Here is a 25194-nt window from a genome sequence, read left to right as displayed (position 1 = left end):
CACCGGAAGTAGCGGAGGCCACGCGGCGGCGCCGGGATGGGGCGGCCCGGGAAGGTCGGGGGGGAAAAACGGGAAAAAAAACGGGAAAAATTGGGAAAAACGGGGAAAAACCGGGAAAAACCGGGAAAAACGGGGAGGGGGAGGGCTCAGGGCGGCGGCGGGAGCGACAATGAGGCGGCAGGGGGGAAAAAACCGGGAAAAAACCGGGGAAAACCCGGGGAAAACTGGGAAAAAATGGGAAAAAAAAGGGGAAAATCGGGGAAAAACCGGGAAAAAAACTGGGAAAAATCGGGAAAAAATCGGGAAAAAACGGGAAAAAAACCCGGGAAGGCGGAAAAAACGGCGGGAGAGGCAATGAGGCGGGAGGGGGGAAAAAAGCGGCGGGAGGGGAAAAAAAAATCCCAAATTTTGGGAATCTTGAGGGGAAAAAATCCCCAATTTTGGGAATTTTGAATGGAAAAATCGCAAAATTTGGGAATTGCGAGGGGGGGGAAAAATCCCCAAATTTTGGGAATTTTCGGGGCGAGGGGGTCTCGGTGTTCCCAAATTTTGGGGTTTCCCAGGGGTTCCCTCAGGAATTTTTGGGTTTTTCCAAAAATTTTGGGGATTTATTTCCAGGATTTTTTTTCCCAGGATTTTTGGGTTTTTTTCCCAGAATTTTGGGGTTTTTTTTCCCTCAGGATTTTCGGTTTTTTTCCAGGATTTTGGGGGTTTTTTAGGCTTTGCGGTCTTGGAATTTTTGGGATTTCGGGAATTTTCTCCCCCCAAGAGGGAAAATCGGGATCTGGGCTCCCAAAATCCCCAAAATTTCAGGTTTCCGTTCCCTATTTCTTGGAAAATCGGGAATTTGGCTCCCAAAATTTGGGATTTCCAGCCCGTTTTGAAGCAAAAAATGGGAATTTTAGAACAGAGGGTGGCAGAATTCCGGAGATTTTGGGGTCTCCGGGTGGAAATTTGGGATCTGGGCTCCTGGAGTTCCCAAATCCCGGGATATTTCGGGATAATTTCGGATATTTTGGGATAATTTCGGGTATTTTGGGATAATTCAGGAATATTTTGGGATAATTTTGGAATATTTTAGGATATTTTGGGATATTTTCCATCCCCAGAGCCGCTCCCAGCAGCAGTTCGGATCTGTCCCGTGTTCCCACCGTGGGGGCTGGGATTTCGGGATAATTTTGGGATAATTTCGGGTATTTTGGGATAATTTAGGAACAATTTGGGGATAATTTTGAAATATTTTAGGATAATTTGGGATATTTTAGGATATTTTGGGATATTTTCCATCCCCAGAGCCGCTCCCAGCAGGAATTCGGATCCGTCCTTCACTCCTGCGTGTTCCTGCCACAGGGGCTGGGATTTTGGGATAATTTCGGGATAATTTAGGATATTTTGGGATAATTCAGGAATATTTTGGGATAATTTTGGAATATTTTACGATATTTTGGGATATTTTCCATCCCCAGAGCCGCTCCCAGCAGGAGTTCAGCTCCGTCCCTCACTCCTGTGTGTTCCTGCCACAGGGGCTGGGATTTCGGGATAATTTGGGATATTTTGGGATAATTTAGGATATTTTGGGATAATTCAGGAATATTTGGGGATAATTTTGGAATATTTTAGGATATTTTGGGATATTTTTCCATCCCCAGAGCCGCTCCCAGCAGCAGTTCGGGTCCGTCCCTCATTCCTTCGTGTTCCCGCTGTGGGGGCTGGAATTTCGGGATAATTTCGGATAATTTCAGGATAATTTTAGGATAATTTAGGATAATTTAGGATATTTTCCATCCCCAGAGCCGCTCCCAGCAGGAGTTCGGATCCGTCCCTCATTCCTTCGTGTTCCCACCACAGGGGCTGGGATTTCGGGATAATTTCGGGATAATTTCGGGATAATTTCGGGATAATTCAGGAATATTTTGGGATAATTTGGAATATTTTGGGATAATTTTGAAATATTTTAGGATATTTTGGGATATTTTTCCATCCCCAGAGCCGTTCCCAGCAGGAATTTGGCTCCGTCCCTCATTCCTTCGTGTTCCTGCTGTGGGGGCTGGGATTTCGGGATAATTTGGGATAATTTCGGATAATTTCGGATATTTTGGGATAATTCAGGAATATTTTGGGATAATTTTGAAATATTTTACGATATTTTAGGATATTTTAGGATATTTTGGGATATTTTTCCATCCCCAGAGCCGCTCCCAGCAGGAATTCGGATCCGTCCCTCACTCCTGTGTGTTCCTGCCACAGGGGTTGGGATTTCGGGATAATTTCGGGATAATTTCGGGATATTTTAGGATAATTCAGGAATATTTTGGGATAATCTTGAAATATTTTAGGATATTTTGGGATATTTTCCATCCCCAGGGCTGTTCCCAGGGGAGTTCAGCTCCATCCTTCACTCCTGTGTGTTCCTGCTGTGGGGGCTGGGATTTCGGGATAATTTCGGGATAATTTCGGATATTTTGGGATAATTCAGGAATATTTTGGGATAATTTTGGAATATTCTAGGATATTTTAGGATATTTTGGGATATTTTGGGATATTTTCCATCCCCAGAGCCGCTCCCAGCAGGAGTTCAGCTCCATCCTTCACTCCTGCGTCTTCCTGCTGTGGGGGCTGGGAATTCGGGATAATTTTGGGATAATTTGGGATAATTCAGGAATATTTTGGGATAATCTTGAAATATTTTAGGATTTTTTGGGATATTTTCCATCCCCAGAGCCACTCCCAGCAGCAGTTCGGGTCCGTCCCTCATTCCTTCGTGTTCCTGCCACAGGGGCTGGGATTTCGGGATAATTTCGGGATAATTTCGGGATAATTTGGGATAATTCAGGAATATTTTGGGATAATTCAGGAATATTTTGGGATAATTCAGGAATATTTTGGGATAATTTTGGGATATTTTACGATATTTTAGGATTTTTTTCCATCCCCAGAGCCGCTCCCAGCAGGAATTTGGATCCGTCCCTCACTCCTGTGTGTTCCTGCCACAGGGGCTGGGATTTCGGGATAATTTTGGGATAATTTCGGATATTTTGGGATAATTTTGGAATATTTTAGGATATTTTAGGATATTTTGGGATATTTTCCATCCCCAGGGCCGTTCCCAGCAGGAGTTCGGATCCGTCCTTCACTCCTGTGTGTTCCTGCCACAGGGGCTGGGATTTCGGGATAATTTTGGGATAATTTGGAATATTTCGGGATAATTCAGGAATATTTTGGGATAATTTTGCAATATTCTAGGATATTTTAGGATATTTTGGGATTTTTTTCCATCCCCAGAGCCGCTCCCAGCAGGAGTTCGGCTCCGTCCCTCACTCCTGTGTGTTCCTGCTGTGGGGGCTGGGATTTCGGGATAATTTGGGATAATTTCGGATATTTTAGGATAATTTAGGATAAATTTGGGATATTTTCCATGCCCAGAGCCGGTTCCAGCGGGTGCAGCGGGCGCAGGCCCGGCAGCGCTCCCAGCAGCAGTTCGGCTCTGTCCCTCACTCCTTCGTGTTCCTGCTGTGGGGGCTGGGATTTCGGGATAATTTCGGGATAATTTGGGATAATTTGGAATATTTTGGGATATTTTCCATGCCCAGAGCCGCTCCCAGCAGGAATTCGGATCTGTCCCTCATTCCTTCGTGTTCCTGCTGTGGGGGCTGGGATTTCGGGATAATTTCGGGATAATTTGGGATATTTTAGTGAATATTTTGGGATATTTTAGGATATTTTGGGATATTTTCCATCCCCAGAGCCGGTTCCAGCGGGTGCAGCGGGCGCAGGCCCGGCAGCGCTCCCAGCAGGAATTCGGATCCGTCCCTCACTCCTTCGTGTTCCCGCTGGGGGGGCTGGGATTTTGGGATAATTTCGGGATAATTTCGGGATAATTTAGGATAATTTAGGATAATTTGGAATATTTTGGGATATTTCTCTCTCCCAGAGCCGGTTCCAGCGGGTGCAGCGGGCGCAGGCCCGGCAGCGCTCCCAGCAGGAATTCGGCTCCGTCCCTCACTCCTTCGTGTTCCCGCCACAGGGGCTGGAATTTCGGGATAATTTTGGGATAATTTCAGGATAATTTAGGATAATTTGGGATAATTTAGGATAATTTAGGATATTTTCTCTCCCAGAGCCGGTTCCAGCGGGTGCAGCGGGCGCAGGCCCGGCAGCGCTCCCAGCAGCAGTTCGGGTCCGTCCCTCATTCCTTCGTGTTCCCGCCGTGGGGGCTGGGATTTCAGGATAATTTCAGGATAATTTCAGGATAATTTCGGATATTTTGGGATAATTTGGAATATTTTGGGATATTTTCCATGCCCAGAGCCGGTTCCAGCGGGTGCAGCGGGCGCAGGCCCGGCAGCGCTCCCAGCAGGAATTCGGATCCGTCCCTCATTCCTTTGTGTTCCCGCTGTGGGGGCTGGGATTTCGGGATAATTTCGGATAATTTCGGGATAATTTAGGATAATTTGGAATATTTTGGGATGTTTTTCTCTCCCAGAGCCGGTTCCAGCGGGTGCAGCGGGCGCAGGCCCGGCAGCGCTCCCAGCAGGAATTCGGGTCCGTCCCTCACTCCTTCGTGTTCCCGCTGTGGGGGCTGGGATTTCGGGATAATTTTGGATAATTTCGGGATAATTTGGGATAATTTAGGATAATTTAGGATATTTCTCTCTCTCAGAGCCGGTTCCAGCGGGTGCAGCGGGCGCAGGCCCGGCAGCGCTCCCAGCAGCAGTTCGGGTCCGTCCCTCACTCCTTCGTGTTCCCGCGCGGCCGCCCCGGGAGGAGCCTCCGGAGCCTCTGCAGAGACCTGAGGAGGGTCCTGGAGCCCTTCACGGCCCGGAACCTGCAGGTGGCACCTGGGGACACCTGGGGACACCTGGGGACATTTGGGACACACCTGGGGACACCTGGGACACACCTGGGACACACCTGGGGACATTGGGGATTTGGGATTGAGGAATTTTGGGATGGGGGATTTGGGATCCCAGGAATTTGGGATCTCAGGGATTTGGGATTCAGGATTTTTGGGATTCAGGAATTTTGGGATTCAGGAATTTTGGGATCAGAGAATTTGGGATCCCAGGGATTTGGGATCTCAGAGATTTGGGATTCAGGAATTTTAGGAGCAGGGAATTTGGGATGTCGGGGATTTGGGATCTCAGGGATTTGGGAGTAGGGAATTTGGGATCTCGGGGATTTGGGATGTCAGGGATTTAGGATTCAGGGATTTGGGATTGAGGAATTTTGGGATCGGAGAATTTGGGATCCCAGGAATTTGGGATCTCAGAGATTTGGGATTCAGGATTTTTGGGATCTCGGGGATTTGGGATCTCGGGGATTTAGGATTCAGGGATTTGGGAGTGATGAATTTTGGGATCGGGGAATTTGGGATTCAGGATTTTTGGGATCTCGGGGATTTGGGATTCAGGATTTTTGGGATCAGGGAATTAGGGATTCAGGGATTTGGGATTGAGGAATTTGGGATCTCAGAGATTTGGGATTCAGGAATTTTAGGAGCAGGGAATTTGGGATGTCGGGGATTTGGGATCTCAGAGATTTGGGATTCAGGATTTTTGGGATTCAGGAATTTTGGGATTCAGGAATTTTGGGATCGGAGAATTTGGGATCCCAGGAATTTGGGATTCAGGGATTTGGGAGTGACGAATTTTGGGATCGGAGAATTTGGGATCCCAGGAATTTGGGATCTCAGGGATTTGGGATGTCAGGGATTTAGGATTCAGGGATTTGGGATTGAGGAATTTTGGAATCTCAGGGATTTGGGATTCCAGGAATTTGGGATCTCAGAGATTTGGGATTCAGGAATTTCGGGATTCAGGAATTTTGGGATTCAGGCATTTGGGATTCAGGATTTTTGGAACCTTGGGAATTAGGGATTCAGGGATTTGGGATTCAGGATTTTTGGGATCTCGGGGATTTGGGATTGAGGAATTTTGGGATGGGGGATTTGGGGTTTTCCAGGTGCGCCGGAGCAATTCCCTGCGGGATCTGGTGGCCGTGGCCGGGCCCTTGGGCGTCTCCCAGTTCCTGGCGCTGAGCAAATCCCAGACCGGGATCAACCTGGTGAGAATTCGGGAATTTCCCGGGAATTCCGGGAATTCGGGGCTCCCGACCCTGCCCGGACCCAGGGGATGAAGAATTTCCCATGATTGATCCCAAATTCTGTGATTGATCCCAAAGTAAACGCTCTGATGGGTCCGGGATCGGGCTTTGGGGTTTTCCGGGATTTTTATGGGATTTTTTGGGATTTTTATGGGATTTTCTCAGGATTTATCCGGGATTTTTCTGTGGTTTATTCCGGGATTTTCCCATGAGTTTAATGGGATTTTTCTGGGATTGTTCCGGGGTTTTTCTGGGGTTTCCCCAGGATTTTTCAAGGATTTTTCCAGGATTTTTATGGGATTATTCCGGGATTTTCCCAGGATTTTTACGGGATTATTCTGGGATTTTTTTTTCTGGGATTTTTCCTGAGATTTTCCCAGGATTTATCTGGAATATTTCTGGGATTTTCCCAGGATTTTCCTGAGATTATTCCAGAATTTTTTTTCTGCGATTTTTCTGTGTTTAATTCTGGAATTTTTCCTGGGATATTTCCCAGAATTTTCTGGGATTTCCCCGGGATTTTTCTGGGATTTTCCCAGGATTTTAATGGAATTTTTTGTGGGATTTTCCCACTTTTCTCCTTCCCAGAAACTTTTCCGGCTGCCGGGGGGTCCCACCCTGACCTTCAAAGTGCTTCAGGTGCGTCCGGGAATTCCGGGAATTTCGGGAATTTCAGGAGCAGCAGTTGGGGGATTTTATGGGATTTTATGGGATTTAATGGAATTTTAATGGGATTTTTATGGGATTTTATGGAATTTTATGGGATTTTATTGGGTTTTTGGCTGTTTTCGTGGATATTTTCAGGATTTAATCCCATTTCTTCCCATTTTCCAGCACTCCCTGGTTCCGGATATGGTCTCAGCCCTCTGCAGGCACTGCGCAGATTTTGGGATTTTATGGGGTTTTTATGGGATTTTTATGGGATTTTATGAGATTTTTATGGAATTTCACAGGTTTTTCGGGATGTTTTTCAGGATTTAATCCCATTTTTTCCCATTTTTCCCCCATTTCGTGGTCTCGGCACAGTGCAGGCACCACCAGCATGAGCAGTCCTGGGGATTTTTTATGGGATTTTATGGAATTTTAATGGGATTTTTTAATAGGATTTCACAGGATTTATGGGGTTTTTCCAGGATTTGATCCCATTTTTCCCATTTTTTCCAGTATTCCTTAGTCTGGGACGTGGTCTCCTCATTGCGGCGTCACCACCTGCACGAGCAGCAGTTCTGGGGGTTTTATGGGATTTTATGGGATTTTGGCTGTTTTAATGGGATTTTGGCTATTTTAATGGGATTTTGGCTATTTTAATGGGATTTTTTCAGGGTTTAATCCCGTTTTTTCCCGTTTTTCCCGTTTTTCCAGTATTCTCTGGTTCGGGACGTGGTTTCTTCCCTCCGCAGGCACCGCATGCACGAGCAGCAGTTTTATGGGATTTTATGGAATTTTGGCTATTTTAATGGGGATTTTGGCTATTTTAATGGGGATTTTGGCTATTTTAATGGGGTTTTTTCAGGGTTTAATCCCGTTTTTTCCCGTTTTTCCCATTTTTGCAGTATTCCCTGGTTCGGGACGTGGTCTCCTCGCTGCGCAGGCACCGCATGCACGAGCAGCAGTTCTGGGGGTTTTATGGGATTTTGGCTATTTTAATGGGGATTTTGGCTATTTTAATGGGATTTTGGCTATTTTAATGGGATTTTTTCAAGGTTTAATCTCGTTTTTTCCCATTTTTCCCATTTTTTCCAGTATTCCTTAGTCTGGGACGTGGTCTCCTCACTGCGGCGTCACCACCTGCACGAGCAGCAGTTTTATGGGATTTTAATGGGATTTTGGCTATTTTAATGGGGATTTTGGCTATTTCAATGGGATTTTTTCAGGGTTTAATCCCGTTTTTTCCCGTTTTTCCCGTTTTTCCAGTATTCCCTGGTCCGGGACGTGGTCTCCTCGCTCCGCAGGCACCGCATGCACGAGCAGCAGTTTTATGGGATTTTAATGGGATTTTGGCTATTTCAATGGGGATTTTGGCTATTTTAATGGGATTTTTTCAGGGTTTAATCCCGTTTTTTCCCATTTTTCCCATTTTTGCAGTATTCCCTGGTCCGGGACGTGGTCTCCTCGCTCCGCAGGCACCGCATGCACGAGCAGCAGTTTTATGGGATTTTAATGGGATTTTGGCTATTTTAATGGGGATTTTGGCTATTTTAATGGGATTTTTTCAGGGTTTAATCTTGTTTTTTCCCATTTTTCCCATTTTTTACAGTATTCCTTAGTTTGAGACATGGTCTCCTTACTGTGGCGTCACCACCTGCACGAGCAGCAGTTCTGGGGATTTTATGGGATTTTATGGGATTTTTTTTGGATTTTAATGGGATTTTGGCTATTTTAATGGGATTTTGGCTATTTTAATGGGGATTTTGGCTATTTTAATGGGATTTTTTCAGGGTTTAATCCCGTTTTTTCCCATTTTTCCCGTTTTTTCCAGTATTCCCTGGTTCGGGACGTGGTCTCCTCGCTCCGCACGCACCGCCTGCACGAGCAGCAGTTTTATGGGATTTTAATGGGATTTTGGCTATTTTAATGGGGATTTTGGCTATTTTAATGGGGATTTTGGCTATTTTAATGGGATTTTTTCAGGGTTTAATCCCGTTTTTTCCCATTTTTTCCCATTTTTCCCGTTTTTTCCAGTATTCCCTGGTCCGGGACGTGGTCTCCTCGCTCCGCCGGCACCGCATGCACGAGCAGCAGTTTTATGGGATTTTAATGGGATTTTGGCTATTTTAATGGGATTTTGGCTATTTTAATGGGATTTTTTCAGGGTTTAATCCCGTTTTTTCCCATTTTTCCAGTATTCCCTGGTTCAGGACGTGGTTTCTTCCCTCCACAGGCACCGCATGCACGAGCAGCAGTTTTATGGGATTTTAATGGGATTTTGGCTATTTTAATGGGGATTTTGGCTATTTTAATGGGGATTTTGGCTATTTTAATGGGATTTTTTCAGGATTTAATCCCGTTTTTTTCCCGTTTTTCCCATTTTTTTCCAGTATTCCTTAGTTCAGGACGTGGTTTCTTCCCTCCGCCGGCACCGCATGCACGAGCAGCAGTTTTATGGGATTTTAATGGGATTTTGGCTATTTTAATGGGGATTTGGCTATTTTAATGGGGATTTTGGCTATTTTAATGGGATTTTGGCTATTTTAATGGGATTTTTTCAGGGTTTAATCCCGTTTTTTCCCATTTTTCCCATTTTTTCCAGTATTCCTTAGTTCAGGACGTGGTCTCCTCGCTCCGCAGGCACCGCATGCACGAGCAGCAGTTCTGGGGATTTTATGGGATTTTGGCTATTTTAATGGGATTTTGGCTATTTTAATGGGAATTTGGCTATTTTAATGGGATTTTTTTCAGGGTTTAATCCCGTTTTTTCCCGTTTTTCCCATTTTTTCCAGTATTCCCTGGTTCGGGACGTGGTCTCCTCGCTCCGCAGGCACCGCATGCACGAGCAGCAGTTTTATGGGATTTTAATGGGATTTTGGCTATTTTAATGGGATTTTGGCTATTTTAATGGGATTTTTTCAGGGTTTAATCCCGGTTTTTCCCGTTTTTCCCGTTTTTCCAGTATTCCTTAGTTCGGGACGTGGTCTCCTCGCTCCGCAGGCACCGCATGCACGAGCAGCAGTTTTATGGGATTTTAATGGGATTTTGGCTATGTTAATGGGATTTTTTCAGGGTTTTTTCCCGTTTTTCCCGTTTTTCCAGTATTCCCTGGTCCGGGACGTGGTCTCCTCGCTCCGCAGGCACCGCATGCACGAGCAGCAGTTTTATGGGATTTTAATGGGATTTTGGCTATTTTAATGGGATTTTGGCTATTTTAATGGGATTTTTTCAGGGTTTAATCCCGTTTTTTCCCGTTTTTCCCGTTTTTCCAGTATTCCCTGGTTCGGGATGTGGTCTCCTCGCTCCGCAGGCACCGCATGCACGAGCAGCAGTTTTATGGGATTTTAATGGGATTTTGGCTATTTTAATGGGGATTTTGGCTATTTTAATGGGATTTTTTCAGGGTTTAATCCTGGTTTTTCCCGTTTTTCCCGTTTTTGCAGTATTCCCTGGTTCGGGACGTGGTCTCCTCGCTCCGCAGGCACCGCATGCACGAGCAGCAGTTCCGGCACCCGCCCCTGCTGGTTTTGGGCAATTTCGGGGCGCGGCAGCCGCAGCTGAAGTTGATGGCCGGGATGTTCCAGGGGATGTTCCCGGCCCTCAACGTCCACAAGGTCAGCTGGGAATTCCCAGAAAATCCCGGGATTTCAGCCTGGAGTTAGCCGGGAAATATCCGGGATTAGCGGAGAAATATTCAGGAATTATTTGGGATTTATTCGGGAATTATTTGCGATTTATTCAGGGGTTGTTTGGGATTTATTCGGGGATTATCTGGAAATTATTTCGGAATTTTCCTGGAGTTTTATCTTGGAATTTTAGCCGGAATTATCTGGGAATTATCTAGGAATTATCTTGGAATTATTTGGGAAATATCCGGGAAATATTCAGGAATTATTTGGGATTTATTCGGGAATTATTTGCGATTTATTCAGGGGTTGTTTGGGATTTATTCGGGGATTATTTGGAAATTATCTCGGAATTATCCTGGAGTTTTATCCGGAATTTTAGCTGGAATTTTATGGGAATTAACTGGGAGTTGTCCAGGAATTACCTGGGAATTATTTGGGAATTATTCAGGATTTTTTTTTTTGAGATTTATTCAGGGATTATCTGGGAATTATTTTGGAATTTTAGCCGGAATCATCTGGGAATTATCTAGGAATTATCTTGGAATTATTTGGGAAGTATCCGGGAATTATTCAGGAATTATTTGGGATTTATTCAGGATTTTTTTTTTTGGATTTATCCGAGAATTATCTGGGAAATATCCAGGAATTATTGGGGAATTATTTGGGATTTATTCAGGAGTTATTTGGGGTTTATTTGGGGATTATCTGGGAATTATCCTGGAATTATTTGGGAATTGTTCAGGGATTGAATCTGGAAATTATCAGGGAATTATCACGGAATTTTACCAGGAATTATCTGGGAATTGTCCAGGAATTATTTGGGAATTTGGGAGCTGGGATTTGGGAGCTGGGAGCAGGGATTTGGGGGATAATTTTTGGGATTTTTGGGATTTGTTTTGGGATTTTTGGGATTTTCCCGCAGGTCAATCTGAATTCCATCCGCCGCTGTTTGCTGATCTCCCACGACGCCGACGCGCAGCGCCTGGAATTCCGCCACTAGTGAGGGACAGGCCCAATTCCCGAATTCCCGAATTCCCGAATTCCCGAATTCCTGAATTCCCAAAATCCCGAATTCCTGAATTCCCAAATTCCTGAATTCCCAAAATCCCGAATTCCCAAATTCCCGAATTCCCAAAATCCCGAATTCCTGAATTACCAAATTCCTGAATTCCCAAAATCCCGAATTCCCAAATTCCCGAATTCCCAAATTCCCGAATTCCCAAAATCCCGAATTCCTGAATTACCAAATTCCTGAATTCCCAAATTCCCGAATTCCCAAATTCCCGAATTCCCAAATTCCTGAAGTCCCAATGTCCTGAATTACCAAAGTCCTGAATTCCCAAATTCCTGAATTCCCAAAATCCCAAATTCCTGAATTCCCAAAATCCTGAATTCTCACATTCCCACATTCCTGAATTCCCAACATCGCGAATTCCTGAATTCCCAAATTTCCAAAGTCTTGAATTCCCAAAGTCCTGAAGTCCTGAATTCCCAAATTCCTGAATTCCCAAAGTCCTGAAATCCGAAATTCCCAACATCCTGAATTCCTGAATTCCCAAAGTCCTGAATTTCCAACATCCCAAATTCCCAAATTCCTGAAGTCCCAATGTCCTGAATTACCAAAGTCCTGAATTCCCAAATTCCTGAATTCCCAAAGTCCTGAAATCCTGAATTACCAAAATCCTGAATTCCCAAATTCCCAAATTCCTGAATTCCCAAAATCCCGAATTCCTGAATTCCCAAATTCCTGAATTCCCAAAATCCCAAATTCCTGAATTCCCAAATTCCCAAATTCCTGAATTCCCAAAATCCCAAATTCCTGAATTCCCAAAATCCCGAATTCCTGAATTCCCAAAATCCCGAATTCCTGAATTACCAAAATCCTGAATTCTCACATTCCCACATTCCTGAATTCCCAACATCCCGAATTCCTGAATTCCCAAATTCCTGAATTCCCAAAATCCCGAATTCCTGAATTCCCAAATTCCTGAATTCCCAAAATCCCGAATTCCTGAATTACCAAAATCCTGAATTCCCAAAATCCTGAATTCCCAAAATCCTGAATTCTCACATTCCCACATTCCTGAATTCCCAACATCCTGAATTCCTGAATTCCCAAATTTCCAAAGTCTTGAATTCCCTAAGTCCTGAAGTCCTGAATTCCCAAATTCCTGAATTCCCAAAGTCCTGAAATCCGAAATTCCCAACATCCCGAATTCCTGAATTCCCAAAGTCCTGAATTCCCAAATCCCTGAATTTCCAACATCCCAAATTCCCAAATTCCTGAAGTCCCAATGTCCTGAATTACCAAAGTCCTGAATTCCCAAATTCCTGAATTCCCAAAGTCCTGAATTCCCAAATTCCTGAATTCCCAAAGTCCTGAAATCCTGAATTCCCAAATCCCTGAATTCTCAACATCCCGAATTCCCAAATTCCTGAAGTCCCAATGTCCTGAATTCCCAAATTCCCAGTCCTCAATTCCCAAACTTCTGAATTCCTGAATTTCCCAATTTTCTGAATTCCCACATTCCCGTTTTTTTCCATTATTTCCCCTGATTTTTCCTTGATTTTTCCAGGTGGTTCCCCATTCCCACATTCCCATTTTCCACGATTTTTCCATGATTTTCCCCTGATTTTTCCCGTTTTTCCCCATCCCAGCAGTGTCCAGGTGGTTCCCCCTTCCCACATTCCCATTTTTTTCTGGTTTTTCCATGATTTCCCCCATTTTTTTCCCATGATTTTTCCCTTCTTTTCCCATGATTTTCCCCCGTTTTTTCCGGGTTTTTTTCCCCATTTTTCCATGAATTTTTCCCAAATTCCCGTTTTTCCCCCATCCCAGCAGTGTCCAGGTGGTTCCTCCTTCCCACATTCCCATTTTTTTTCTGGTTTTTCTATGATTTCCCCCATTTTTTTCCCCATGATTTTTCCCTTCTTTTTCCATGATTTTTCCCCGTTTTTCCGTTATTTTTTTCCCATTTTTCCATGAATTTTTCCCAAATTCCTGTTTTTTTCCCCCATCCCAGCAGTGTCCAGGTGGTTCCCCCTTCCCACATTCCCATTTTTTTTCTGGTTTTTCTATGATTTCCCCCATTTTTTTCCCCATGATTTTTCCCTTCTTTTTCCATGATTTTTCCCTGTTTTCCCGTTATTTTTTTCCCATTTTTCCATGAATTTTTCCCAAATTCCCGTGTTTTTCCCCCATCCCAGCAGTGTCCAGGTGGTGCCCGTGGGGCTCAGTCGGGGGATCCGGAAAATTCTCCAGGAGAAATTCCCGAACTTGGCCCGGATGGACGACATCAGCCAGCTGCTCCTGGGGTGGGACACGGGGGACATTTGGGGACATTGGGGGACATTGGGGGACATTGGGGGCACTGGGGTCATCACAGAGACCTTGGGGACATCGGGGACATCAGCCAGCTGCTCCTGGGGTGGGACACGGGGGACACTGGGGACATTTGGGGACATCTGGGGACATTGGGGACATCACAGGGACATTTGGGGACACCTTGGGGACATTGGAGACATCAAAGGGACATTTGGGGACATTTGAGGACACCTTGGGGACATTTGGGGACATCGGGGACATTTTGGGACATTGGGGACATCAGCCAGCTGCTCATGGGGTGGGACACTGGGGACATTTGGGGACATCTGGGGACATTTGGGGGACATTTGGGAACATCACAGAGACATCTGGGGTTACATTTGGGGACATCTGGGACACCTTGGGGACACCTTGGGGACATTTGGGGACACCTTGGGGACATCGGGGACACCTTGGGGACATCACAGGGACATTTGGGGACACGTTGGGGACATTTGGGGACATCGGGGACATTGGGGATGTCAGGCAGCTGCTCCTGGGGTGGGACACAGGGGACATTTGGGGACATCTGGGGACACCTTGGGGACATCGGGGACACCTTGGGGACATTGGGGACATCACAGGGACATTTGGGGACATTTGGGGATACCTTGAGGACATCGGGGACACTGGGGACATCACAGGGACATTTGGGGACACGTTGGGGACATCTGGGACATCTGGGGACATTTCGGGACATTGGGGACATCAGCCAGCTGCTCCTGGGGTGGGACATTGGGGACATTTCGGGACATTGGGGACATCAGCCAGCTGCTCCTGGGGTGGGACATTGGGGACATTTGGGGACATCATGGGGACATTGGGGACACCTTGGGGACACCTTGGGGACATCAGGGACACCTTGGGGACATTGGGGACATCAGGGACATCAGCCAGCTGCTCCTGGGGTGGGACACTGGGGACATTGGGGACACCTTGGGGATATTTGGGACACCTTGGGGACATCACAGGGACATTTGGGGACACTGGGGACATCACAGGGACATTTGGGGACATCGGGGACACCTTGGGGACATCATGGGGACATTTGGGAACATCACAGAGACATTTGGGGATACCTTGAGGACATTGGGGACACCTTGGGGACATTGGGGATGTCAGGCAGCTGCTCATGGGGTGGCACACTGGGGACATTTGGGGACATCGGGGACACCTTGGGGACATCAGGGACACCTTGGGGATCTTGGGGACATCGGGGACACCTTGGGGACATCACAGGGACATTTGGGGACACGTTGGGGACATTTGGGGACATCGGGGACATTTCGGGACATTGGGGACATCAGCCAGCTCCTCATGGGGTGGGACACTGGGGACATTTGGGGACATCGGGGACATTTGGGGACATCATGGGGACATTGGGGACACGTTGGGGACATTTGGGGACATCGGGGACATTTCGGGACATTGGGGACATCAGCCAGCTGCTGATGGGGTGGGACATTGGGGACATTTGGGGGACATTTGGGACATTTGGGAACATCACAGAGACATCTGGGGACATTTGGGGACATCTGGGGACACCTTGGGGGCACTGGGGTCATCACAGAGACCTTGGGGACATTGGGGACATCAGCCAGCTGCTCCTGGGGTGGGACACTGGGGACATTTGGGGACATTGGGGACATCTGGGGACATTTGGGGACACCTTGGGGACATCTGGGGGACATCACAGAGACATCTGGGGACATTTGGGGACATCAGGGACATTTCGGGACATTGGGGACATCAGCCAGCTCCTCAGGGGGTGGAACACTGGGGACATTTGGGGACATCTGGGGACATTTGGGACACCTTGGGGACACCTTGGGGACACCTTGGGGACACTGGGGACATCACAGGGACATTTGGGGACACCTTGGGGACACTTTGGGGACATCATGGGGACATTGGGGACACGTTGGGAACATCACAGGGACATTTGGGGACACCTTGGGGACACAGGGGTGGCCCTGCTGGGGTACCTGGGGGTGCTGGAGGGGACAGGGGACATGAGACGTGGGGACATCTCCAGAGATGTGGCCTGTCCCTGTGTCCCTGTCCCTGTGTCACCTCTCTGTCCCTGTGTCACCTCCGTGTCCCCTGTCCCTGTGTCCCTGTGTCACCTGTGTCCCCTCGGTGTCCCCTCAGGGACGCTCCCCTGTCCGAGAGTGAGGCGGAGCCGGACGGGCCCCAGAACGTTCTGGAACTGGCGCAGAACTGCGCCGGGCGCGGCAACAGCGCAGCACAACAGAGCGCCGTGAGGCTGACCGAGGTGACACTGAGGGGACATCGGGGACATTGGGGGCATTGGGGGCATTGGGGACATTGGGGACATTGGGGGGACATTGGGGACATTGGGGGGATTGGGGACATTGGGGACATTGGGGGGATTGGGGGGATTGGGGGGATTGGGGACATTGGGGACACTGGGGACATTGGGGACATTGGGGGGATTTGGGACATTGGGGACATTGGGGACATTGGGGACATTGGGGACATTGGGGGGACATTGGGGGCATTGGGGACATTGGGGGGATTGGGGACATGGGGGACATTGGGGGCATTGGGGACATTGGGGACATTGGGGACATTGGGGACATTGGGGGGACATTGGGGACATTGGGGACATTGGGGACATTGGGGACATTGGGGGGACATTGGGGACATTGGGGACATTGGGGGATTGGGGACATCGGGGACATTGGGGACATCACTGGGGACATTGGGGACATTGGGGGGACATTGGGGACATAGGGGACATTGGGGACATTGGGGGGATTGGGGACATTGGGGGGACATTGGGGACATTGGGGACATTGGGGACATTGGGGACATTGGGGGGACATTGGGGACATTGGGGACATTGGGGATATTGGGGGGACATTGGGGGGATTGGGGGGACATTGGGGACATTGGGGGGACATTGGGGACATTGGGGGGATTGGGGACATTGGGGACATTGGGGGGATTGGGGGGATTGGGGGGATTGGGGACATTGGGGACACTGGGGACATTGGGGACATTGGGGGGATTTGGGACATTGGGGACATTGGGGACATTGGGGACATTGGGGACATTGGGGGGACATTGGGGGCATTGGGGACATTGGGGGGATTGGGGACATGGGGGACATTGGGGGCATTGGGGACATTGGGGACATTGGGGACATTGGGGACATTGGGGGGACATTGGGGACATTGGGGACATTGGGGACATTGGGGACATTGGGGGGACATTGGGGACATTGGGGACATTGGGGGATTGGGGACATCGGGGACATTGGGGACATCACTGGGGACATTGGGGACATTGGGGGGACATTGGGGACATAGGGGACATTGGGGACATTGGGGGGATTGGGGACATTGGGGGGACATTGGGGACATTGGGGACATTGGGGACATTGGGGACATTGGGGGGACATTGGGGACATTGGGGACATTGGGGATATTGGGGGGACATTGGGGGGATTGGGGGGACATTGGGGACATTGGGGGGACATTGGGGACATCATTGGGGACATTGGGGACATTGGGGACATTGGGGACATTGGGGACATTGGGGACATTGGGGGGACATTGGGGACATTGGGGACATTGGGGGGATTGGGGACATTGGGGACATTGGGGGGATTGGGGACATTGGGGACATTGGGGACATTGGGGGACATTGGGGACATTGGGGACATTGGGGGGATTGGGGACATTGGGGACATTGGGGGACATTGGGGACATTGGGGACATTGGGGACATTGGGGACATTGGGGGGACATTGGGGACATTGGGGGGACATTGGGGACATTGGGGACATTGGGGGGATTGGGGACATTGGGGACATTGGGGACATTGGGGACATTGGGGGATTGGGGACATTGGGGACATTGGGGACATAGGGGACATTGGGGGGACATTGGGGGGATTGGGGACATTGGGGGGACATTGGGGACATTGGGGGGACATTGGGGGGATTGGGGACATGGGGACATTGGGGACATTGGGGACATTGGGGACATTGGGGGGACATTGGGGACATTGGGGACATTGGGGACATTGGGGGGACATTGGGGACATTGGGGACATTGGGGGGACATTGGGGACATTGGGGACATTGGGGACATTGGGGGGACATTGGGGACATTGGGGACATTGGGGGGACATTGGGGGGACATTGGGGGGATTGGGGACATTGGGGGGACATTGGGGACATTGGGGGGACATTGGGGACATTGGGGACATTGGGGACATTGGGGACATTGGGGACACTGAGGGGACACTGTCTCACCTGTCCCATCTCACCTGTCCCAGATCGGGCCCCGTCTGACGCTGCAGCTGCTGAAGGTGGAGGAGGGGCTGGGCCAAGGCAACGTCCTGTACCACGGGCTGGGTGAGTGACACACCTGGACAGGTGAGGGACACACCTGGGCAGGTGAGGGACACACCTGGGACATACCTGGGACACACCTGGGCCAGGGCAACGTCCTGTACCACGGGCTGGGTGAGTGACACACCTGAGACAGGTGAGGGACACACCTGGGACACACCTGGGACAGGTGAGGGACACACCTGGGACACACCTGGACAGGTGAGGGAAACACCTGGGACACACCTGGGACACACCTGGGACACACCTGGGGACAGGTGAGGGACACACCTGGGACACACCTGGGACACACCTGGGGACAGGTGAGGGACACACCTGGGACACACCTGGGCCAGGGCAACGTCCTGTACCACGGGCTGGGTGAGTGACACACCTGAGACACACCTGGGACAGGTGAGGGACACACCTGGGACACACCTGGACAGGTGAGGGAAACACCTGGGCAGGTGAGGGACACACCTGGGACACACCTGGACAGGTGAGGGAAACACCTGGGACACACCTGGGCCAGGGCAATGTCCTCTACCACTTCTACCACGGGCTGGGTGAGTGACACACCTGGGCAGGTGAGGGACACACCTGGGCAGGTGAGGGGCACATCTGGGGACAGGTGAGGGACACACCTGGGGACAGGTGAGGGACACACCTGGGCAGGTGAGGGGCACATCTGGGGACAGGTGAGGGACACACCCGGGCCAGGGCAACGTCCTGTACCACGGGCTGGGTGAGTGACACACCTGGGACACACCTGGACAGGTGAGGGACACACCTGGGGACAGGTGAGGGACACACCTGGGACACACCTGGGACAGGTGAGGGACACACCTGGGCCAGGGCAACGTCCTGTACCACGGGCTGGGTGAGTGACACACCTGAGACACACCTGGGCAGGTGAGGGACACACCTGGGACACACCTGGGACACACCTGGGACATACCTGGGACACACCTGAGACAGTGTGAGAGGGATCTCACCTGTGCCCAGGTGCGTCACAGGTGTGTCACAGGTGTGTTCTGCAGCCCCCAAGGGCGAGGCGGAGCTGCAGGTGTGCCCAGGTGTATCTCAGGTGTTCCCAGGTGTATCTCAGGTGTGCCCAGGTGTGCCCAGGTGTGTGACAGGTGCGTTTTCCAGCCCCCAAAGGTGAGCAGGAGCTGCAGGTGTGTGACAGGTGTGCTCAGGTGTATCTCAGGTGTTCCCAGGTGTATCTCAGGTGTATCTCAGGTGTATCTCAGGTGTGTGACAGGTGTGCTTTCCAGCCCCCAAAGGTGAGCAGGAGCTGCAGGTGCTGCAGGCGTGTCACAGGTGTATCTCAGGTGTGTCACAGGTGTATCTCAGGTGTGCCCAGGTGTGCCCAGGTGTATATCAGGAGTGTGACAGGTGTGTTTTCCAGCCCCCAAAGGTGAGCAGGAGCTGCAGGTGCTGCAGGTGTATCTCAGGTGTGCCCAGGTGTATCCCAGGTGTATCTCAGGTGTGCCCAGGTGTGTGACAGGTGTATCTCAGGTGTGCCCAGGTGTGTGACAGGTGTGTTTTCCAGCCCCCAAAGGTGAGCAGGAGCTGCAGGTGCTGCAGGTGTGTGACAGGTGTGTGACAGGTGTGCCCAGGTGTGCCCAGGTGTGTGACAGGTGTGTTTTCCAGCCCCCAAAGGTGAGCAGGAGCTGCAGGTGCTGCAGGCCCGCCGGGAGCAGCGGCTGCAGGTGAGGGCGGAGCGGCGCCGGGAGCAGGAGCAGAACCTGCAGCGGAAACGGCGGCAGCGCGAACAGCACAGGTGAGGGCGGGGGACAGGTGGGACAGGTGGGACAGGACAGGTGTGCCAGGACAGGTGTGCCAGGGACTCAGGTGTGCCAGGAGCTTAGGTGTGCACAGGTGAGGGCGGGGGGACAGGTGGGACAGGGACTCAGGTGTGCCAGGAGCTCAGGTGTGCCAGGAGCTCAGGTGTGCCAGGAGCTCAGGTGTGCACAGGTGTGCCAGGACAGGTGTGCCAGGGACTCAGGTGTGCCAGGAGCTCAGGTGTGCACAGGTGTGCCAGGGACTCGGGTGTGCCAGGAGCTCAGGTGTGCACAGGTGTGCCAGGGACTCGGGTGTGCCAGGAGCTCAGGTGTGCACAGGTGTGCCAGGACAGGTGTGCCAGGGACTCAGGTGTGCCAGGAGCTCAGGTGTGCACAGGTGTGCCAGGGACTCGGGTGTGCCAGGAGCTCAGGTGTGCACAGGTGTGCCAGGGACTCGGGTGTGCCAGGAGCTCAGGTGTGCACAGGTGTGCCAGGGACTCGGGTGTGCCAGGAGCTCAGGTGTGCACAGGTGTGCCAGGACAGGTGTGCCAGGAGCTCAGGTGTGCACAGGTGAGGGCAGGTGGGACAGGTGTGCACAGGTGTGCCAGGACAGGTGGGACAGGGACTCAGGTGTGCCAGGACAGGTGTGCCAGGAGCTCAGGTGTGCACAGGTGTGCCAGGACAGGTGTGCCAGGGACTCAGGTGTGCCAGGGACTCAGGTGTGCCAGGGACAGGTGTGCACAGGTGAGGGCAGGTGGGACAGGTGTGCACAGGTGTGCCAGGACAGGTGTGCCAGGGACTCAGGTGTGCCAGGACAGGTGTGCACAGGTGAGGGCAGGTGTGACAGGTGTGCACAGGTGAGGACAGGTGGGACAGGTGTGCCAGGACAGGTGTGCCAGGGACTCAGGTGTGCCAGGAGCTCAGGTGTGCACAGGTGTGCCAGGAACTCAGGTGTGCCAGGGCCTCAGGTGTGCCAGGGACTCAGGTGTGCACAGGTGTGCCGGGGACTCAGGTGTGCCAGTACAGGTGTGCCAGGAGCTCAGGTGTGCCAGGACAGGTGTGCCAGGGCCTCAGGTGTGCCAGGGCCTCAGGTGTGCCAGGGACAGGTGTGCCAGGGACAGGTGTGCCAGGGACAGGTGAGGGTGGCAGGGACCTCCCAGATAAAGAGTTGACAGAGGTGAGGATGGGGGAGGTCACACAGGTGAGGTCATAGGGGTCACACAGATGAGGTGACACAGGTGAGGTCACACAGGTGAGGTCATAGGGGTCACACAGGTGAGGTCACACAGGTGACGTCACACAGGGGGGGTCACACAGGTGAGGGCAGGGGGGTCACACAGGTGAGGTCACAGGTGAAGTCACACAGGTGAGGTCATGGGGGTCACACAGGTGGGGTCACACAGGTGAGGTCACACAGGTGAGGTCACACAGGTGAGGTCACAGGTGAGGTCACACAGGTGAGGTCACGGGGGGTCACACAGGTGAGGTCACACAGGTGAGGTCACACAGGTGAGGTCATGGGGGGGTCACACAGGTGACGTCACACAGGTGAGGTCACACCGGTGAGGTCACACCGGTGAGGTCACAGGTGGGGTCACACAGGTGACATCACACAGGTGAAGATGGGGGAGGTCACACAGGTGAGGTCACACAGGTGAGGTCACACAGGTGAGGGCAGGGGGGGGTCACACAGGTGAGGGCAGGGGGCTCACAGGTGAGGTCACACAGGTGAGGTCACGGTGGGGGGGGGGGTCACACCGGTGAGGTCACACAGGTGAAGCTCCCCCAGGTGGGGCAGCCTGGCCAGATCCATCCTCAGGTGTCCCCTCACCTGTCCCATCTGTCCCTCACCTGTCCCATCTGTCCCTCACCTGTCCCACCTGTCCCTCACCTGTCCCCCCTGTCCCACCTGTGTGTCCCCAGGGAGCGCAGCCTGGCCGGGATGCGCCGGGCCGCAGGTGGCACAGGTGGCGCAGGTGGTGGCCCAGGTGGTGGCCCAGGTGGTGGCGCAGGTGGTGGCCCAGGTGGTGGCCCAGCAGGTGACAGTGACGCCGAGGACCCCGGCGCACCTGAGGCAGGTGAGGCGGAGCCGTCGGACGAGGACGAGGCCGAATATTACAGACAGGAGCTGGGGGAGGAGCCCGACACAGGTGAGTTTGGGGGGCCAGGTGAGGTTTGGGGGGGCCAGGTGAGATTTGGGGGGGCCAGGTGAGATTTGGGGGGGGCCAGGTGAGATTTGGGGGGGCCAGGTGAGATTTGGGGGGCTCCAGGTGAGGTTTGGGGTGTTCAGGTGAGGTTTGGGGTGTTCAGGTGAGGTTTGGGGGGCTCCAGGTGAGTTTTGGGGGGGTCAGGTGAGGTTTGGGTTTTCCAGGTGAGTTTTTGGGGGTCCAGGTGAGACTGGGGGGGGGGGTCCAGGTGAGGTTTGGGCGGGATCCAGGTGAGGTTTGAGGGGGATAAAAGGAAATTTTGGGGGATCCAGGTGAGGTTTGGGGGGGTCAGGTGAGTTTGGGGGGGCCAGGTGAGTTTTTGGGGGTCCAGGTGAGGTTTGGGCGGGATCCAGGTGAGGTCTGGGGTGTTCAGGTGAGTTTGGGGGGGTCCAGGTGAGGTTTGGGGGGGTCCAGGTGAGTTTTGGGGTGTTCAGGTGAGTTTTGGGTTTTCCAGGTGAGTTTTTGGGGGTCCAGGTGAGGTTTGGGGGGTCCAGGTGAGGTTTGGGGTGTTCAGGTGAGGTTTGGGGTGTTCAGGTGAGTTTGGGGGGGCCAGGTGAGGTTTGGGGTGTTCACGTGAGGTTTGGGGTGGTCCAGGTGAGGTTTGGGGGGCTCCAGGTGAGATTTGGGGGGGTCCAGGTGAGATCTGGGGGGGTCCAGGTGAGGTTTGGGGGGGGCCAGGTGAGGTTTGGGGGGGGCCAGGTGAGGTTTGGGGGGGCCAGGTGAGGTTTGGGGGGATCCAGGTGAGATTTGGGGTGTTCAGGTGAGGTTTGGGGGTGTAAAGGGGGATTTGGGGAGGATCCAGGTGAGTTTTGGGGTGTTCAGGTGAGTTTTGGGTTTTCCAGGTGAGTTTTGGGGGGGGTCCAGGTGAGTTTTGGGGTGTTCAGGTGAGTTTTGGGTTTTCCAGCTGAGTTTTTGGGGGTCCAGGTGAGACTGGGGGGGGTCCAGGTGAGGTTTGGGCGGGATCCAGGTGAGGTTTGAGGGGGATAAAGGGAAATTTTGGGGGATCCAGGTGAGTTTTGGGGGGAATAAAGGGGAATTTTGGGAGTTTCAGGTGAATTTTGGGTTGTTCCTGGTGAATTTTGGGGTTTCCAGGTGAGGTTTGGGGGACATAAAGGGAAATTTTGGTTGTTTCTGGCGAGTTTGGGAATTTCCAGGTGATTTTTCCCTCCCCGGAAGTGGCTGATGATAAAAATTCCTGAATTTCCGTGATTTGGGATCCAAGTAAACGCTCTGACACTTCCGGGGCCGTCCTGGCACCCAAATCCCGAATTTTTCCCCTCAAATCCTGACATTTCCCCCCAAATCCCGACTTTTTACCCTCAAATCCAAATTTCTTCCCCCCAAAACCCAATTTTCTATTCCTAAAATTCCATTTTTCCCCCCAAATACCATTTTTTTTTCTCCTAAATCCCAATTTTCTATGCCTAGAACTCCATTTTTCCACCCAAATCCTATTTTTTCCCTTAATCCCAATTTGTTCCCCTCAAATCCCAACTTTTTCCCAGAAATCCCAATTATCTGTGCCTAAAATTCCATTTTTCCACCCAAATCCCAATTCATTCCCCCTAAATCCCAACTTTTTCCCAGAAATTCCAATTTTTTCCCCGCAAATCCCATTTTTATTCTCCTAAATCCCAATTTTCCGTCCCTGAATTAATTTTTTTCCCTCCAAATCCCAGTTTTTCCCCTCTAAATTCCCATTTTTCCCCTCTAAATTCCCATTTTTCCCTCTTTTTCCCCCAGATTTGTTCCCTGGTCACGCCAAGAGGAAGCGAAGCCCCTCGGCCGCGCCCCGAGCCCGGAAACGACGGAGGAGGAGCCCAAAATCCACACCTGGAACCCCAAAATCCACACCTGGAACCCCAAAATCCCACCCTGGAATCCCAAAATCCCATCCTGGAACCCCAAAATCCCACCCAGGAGCCCCAAAATCCCACCCAGGAACCCCAAAATCCCACCCAGGAACCCCAAAATCCCAACGGGAAACCCCAAAATCCCACCCAGGAACCCAAAAATCCCACCCGGGAACTCCAAAATCCCAACGGGGAAACCCAAAATCCCACCCAGGAGCCCCAAAATCCACACCTGGAACCCCAAAATCCACACCTGGAACCCCAAAATCCCAACGGGGAACCCCAAAATCCCACCCAGGAACCCCAAAATCCACACCTGGAACCCCAAAATCCACACCTGGAACCCCAAAATCCCACCCAGGACACCCTAAAAACCCCAAATCCCACCCCAGGAAACCTGGAACCCCCAAATCCCAACGGGGAACCCCAAAATCCCACCCAGGAACCCCCAAATCCCAACAGGAAACCCCAAAATCCCAACCTGGAACCTCCAAATTTCACCCAGGACATCCCAAAAACCCCCAATCCCGCCCCAAAAACCCCAAATCCCACCCGGGAAATCCCAAAAATCCCAAACCCCATCCGGGAAATCCCAAAAATCCCAAATCCCATCCGGGAAATCCCAAAAATCCCAAATCCCGCCGTGGGAAGCTCCTGACACCCCAAAAAATCCCAAATTTCCCACGGCCGGGACGGGCCAAAAAAAGGAAAAATTGAGAGGGGGGAAGAAAAAAAATTAAAATTTGGGAATTTGGGATCCCCCTGATCCCACCGGGATGGGGAATTTGGGGTCCCTGGGGTGGATTTTGGGGTCCTGAGGAATTTTGGGAATTTCCAGAAGAACTTTGGGATCCCCAAGGGGAATTTTGGGATTTCCAAAAGGGGGATTTTGGGGATTTCCAGAAGAATTTTGGGATCCCCAAGGGGAATTTTGGGATTTCCAAGGGGATTTTGGGGATTTCCAGAAGAATTTTGGGATCCCCCAAATCCAGCTGGGAGCACCCCAAAAAAACGGGAAAATCGAAAAAAAAGGGGGGGAAAAACCCTCAAAAATGGGAAAAACACCTTAAAAATGGGGGGAAAAATATCCCAAAAATCGGGGGGAAGCCCCAGAAATCCTCAGTGGGAATTTCAGGAACTTCCAAGGAGATGTCGTGGCCGGAATTCCGGGTTGGAAATTTGGGAATTGTGGCCCCTCCCCCGCTGGGAGGAGCAGGAATAAAGTTGGATCCAGACCAGGAA

The 25194-nt window shown here is 51.1% G+C and overlaps 1 protein-coding gene across 1 annotated transcript; it reads left to right on the top strand.

The window, feature by feature from the left end:
- Nucleotides 1-21: 21 nt before the first annotated feature.
- On the top strand, nucleotides 22-25194 carry PPAN (peter pan homolog). Its single transcript, XM_072919914.1, has 13 exons — nucleotides 22-54; nucleotides 4661-4831; nucleotides 5962-6063; nucleotides 6691-6741; nucleotides 10194-10364; nucleotides 11302-11378; nucleotides 13587-13694; nucleotides 15895-16018; nucleotides 18051-18129; nucleotides 19762-19891; nucleotides 21816-22042; nucleotides 23843-24338; nucleotides 24411-25194. The coding sequence occupies exons 1-13, from the start codon at nucleotides 37-39 to the stop codon at nucleotides 24667-24669; spliced, it is 2013 nt and encodes a 670-aa protein (XP_072776015.1). The 5' UTR covers nucleotides 22-36; the 3' UTR covers nucleotides 24670-25194.

Source organism: Taeniopygia guttata, chromosome 30, assembly GCF_048771995.1.
Source record: "Taeniopygia guttata chromosome 30, bTaeGut7.mat, whole genome shotgun sequence".
NCBI classification, from domain to species: domain Eukaryota; kingdom Metazoa; phylum Chordata; class Aves; order Passeriformes; family Estrildidae; genus Taeniopygia; species Taeniopygia guttata.
Note: the sequence above shows the minus strand (reverse complement) of the source record. Positions and strands in the feature narration are given on the sequence as shown.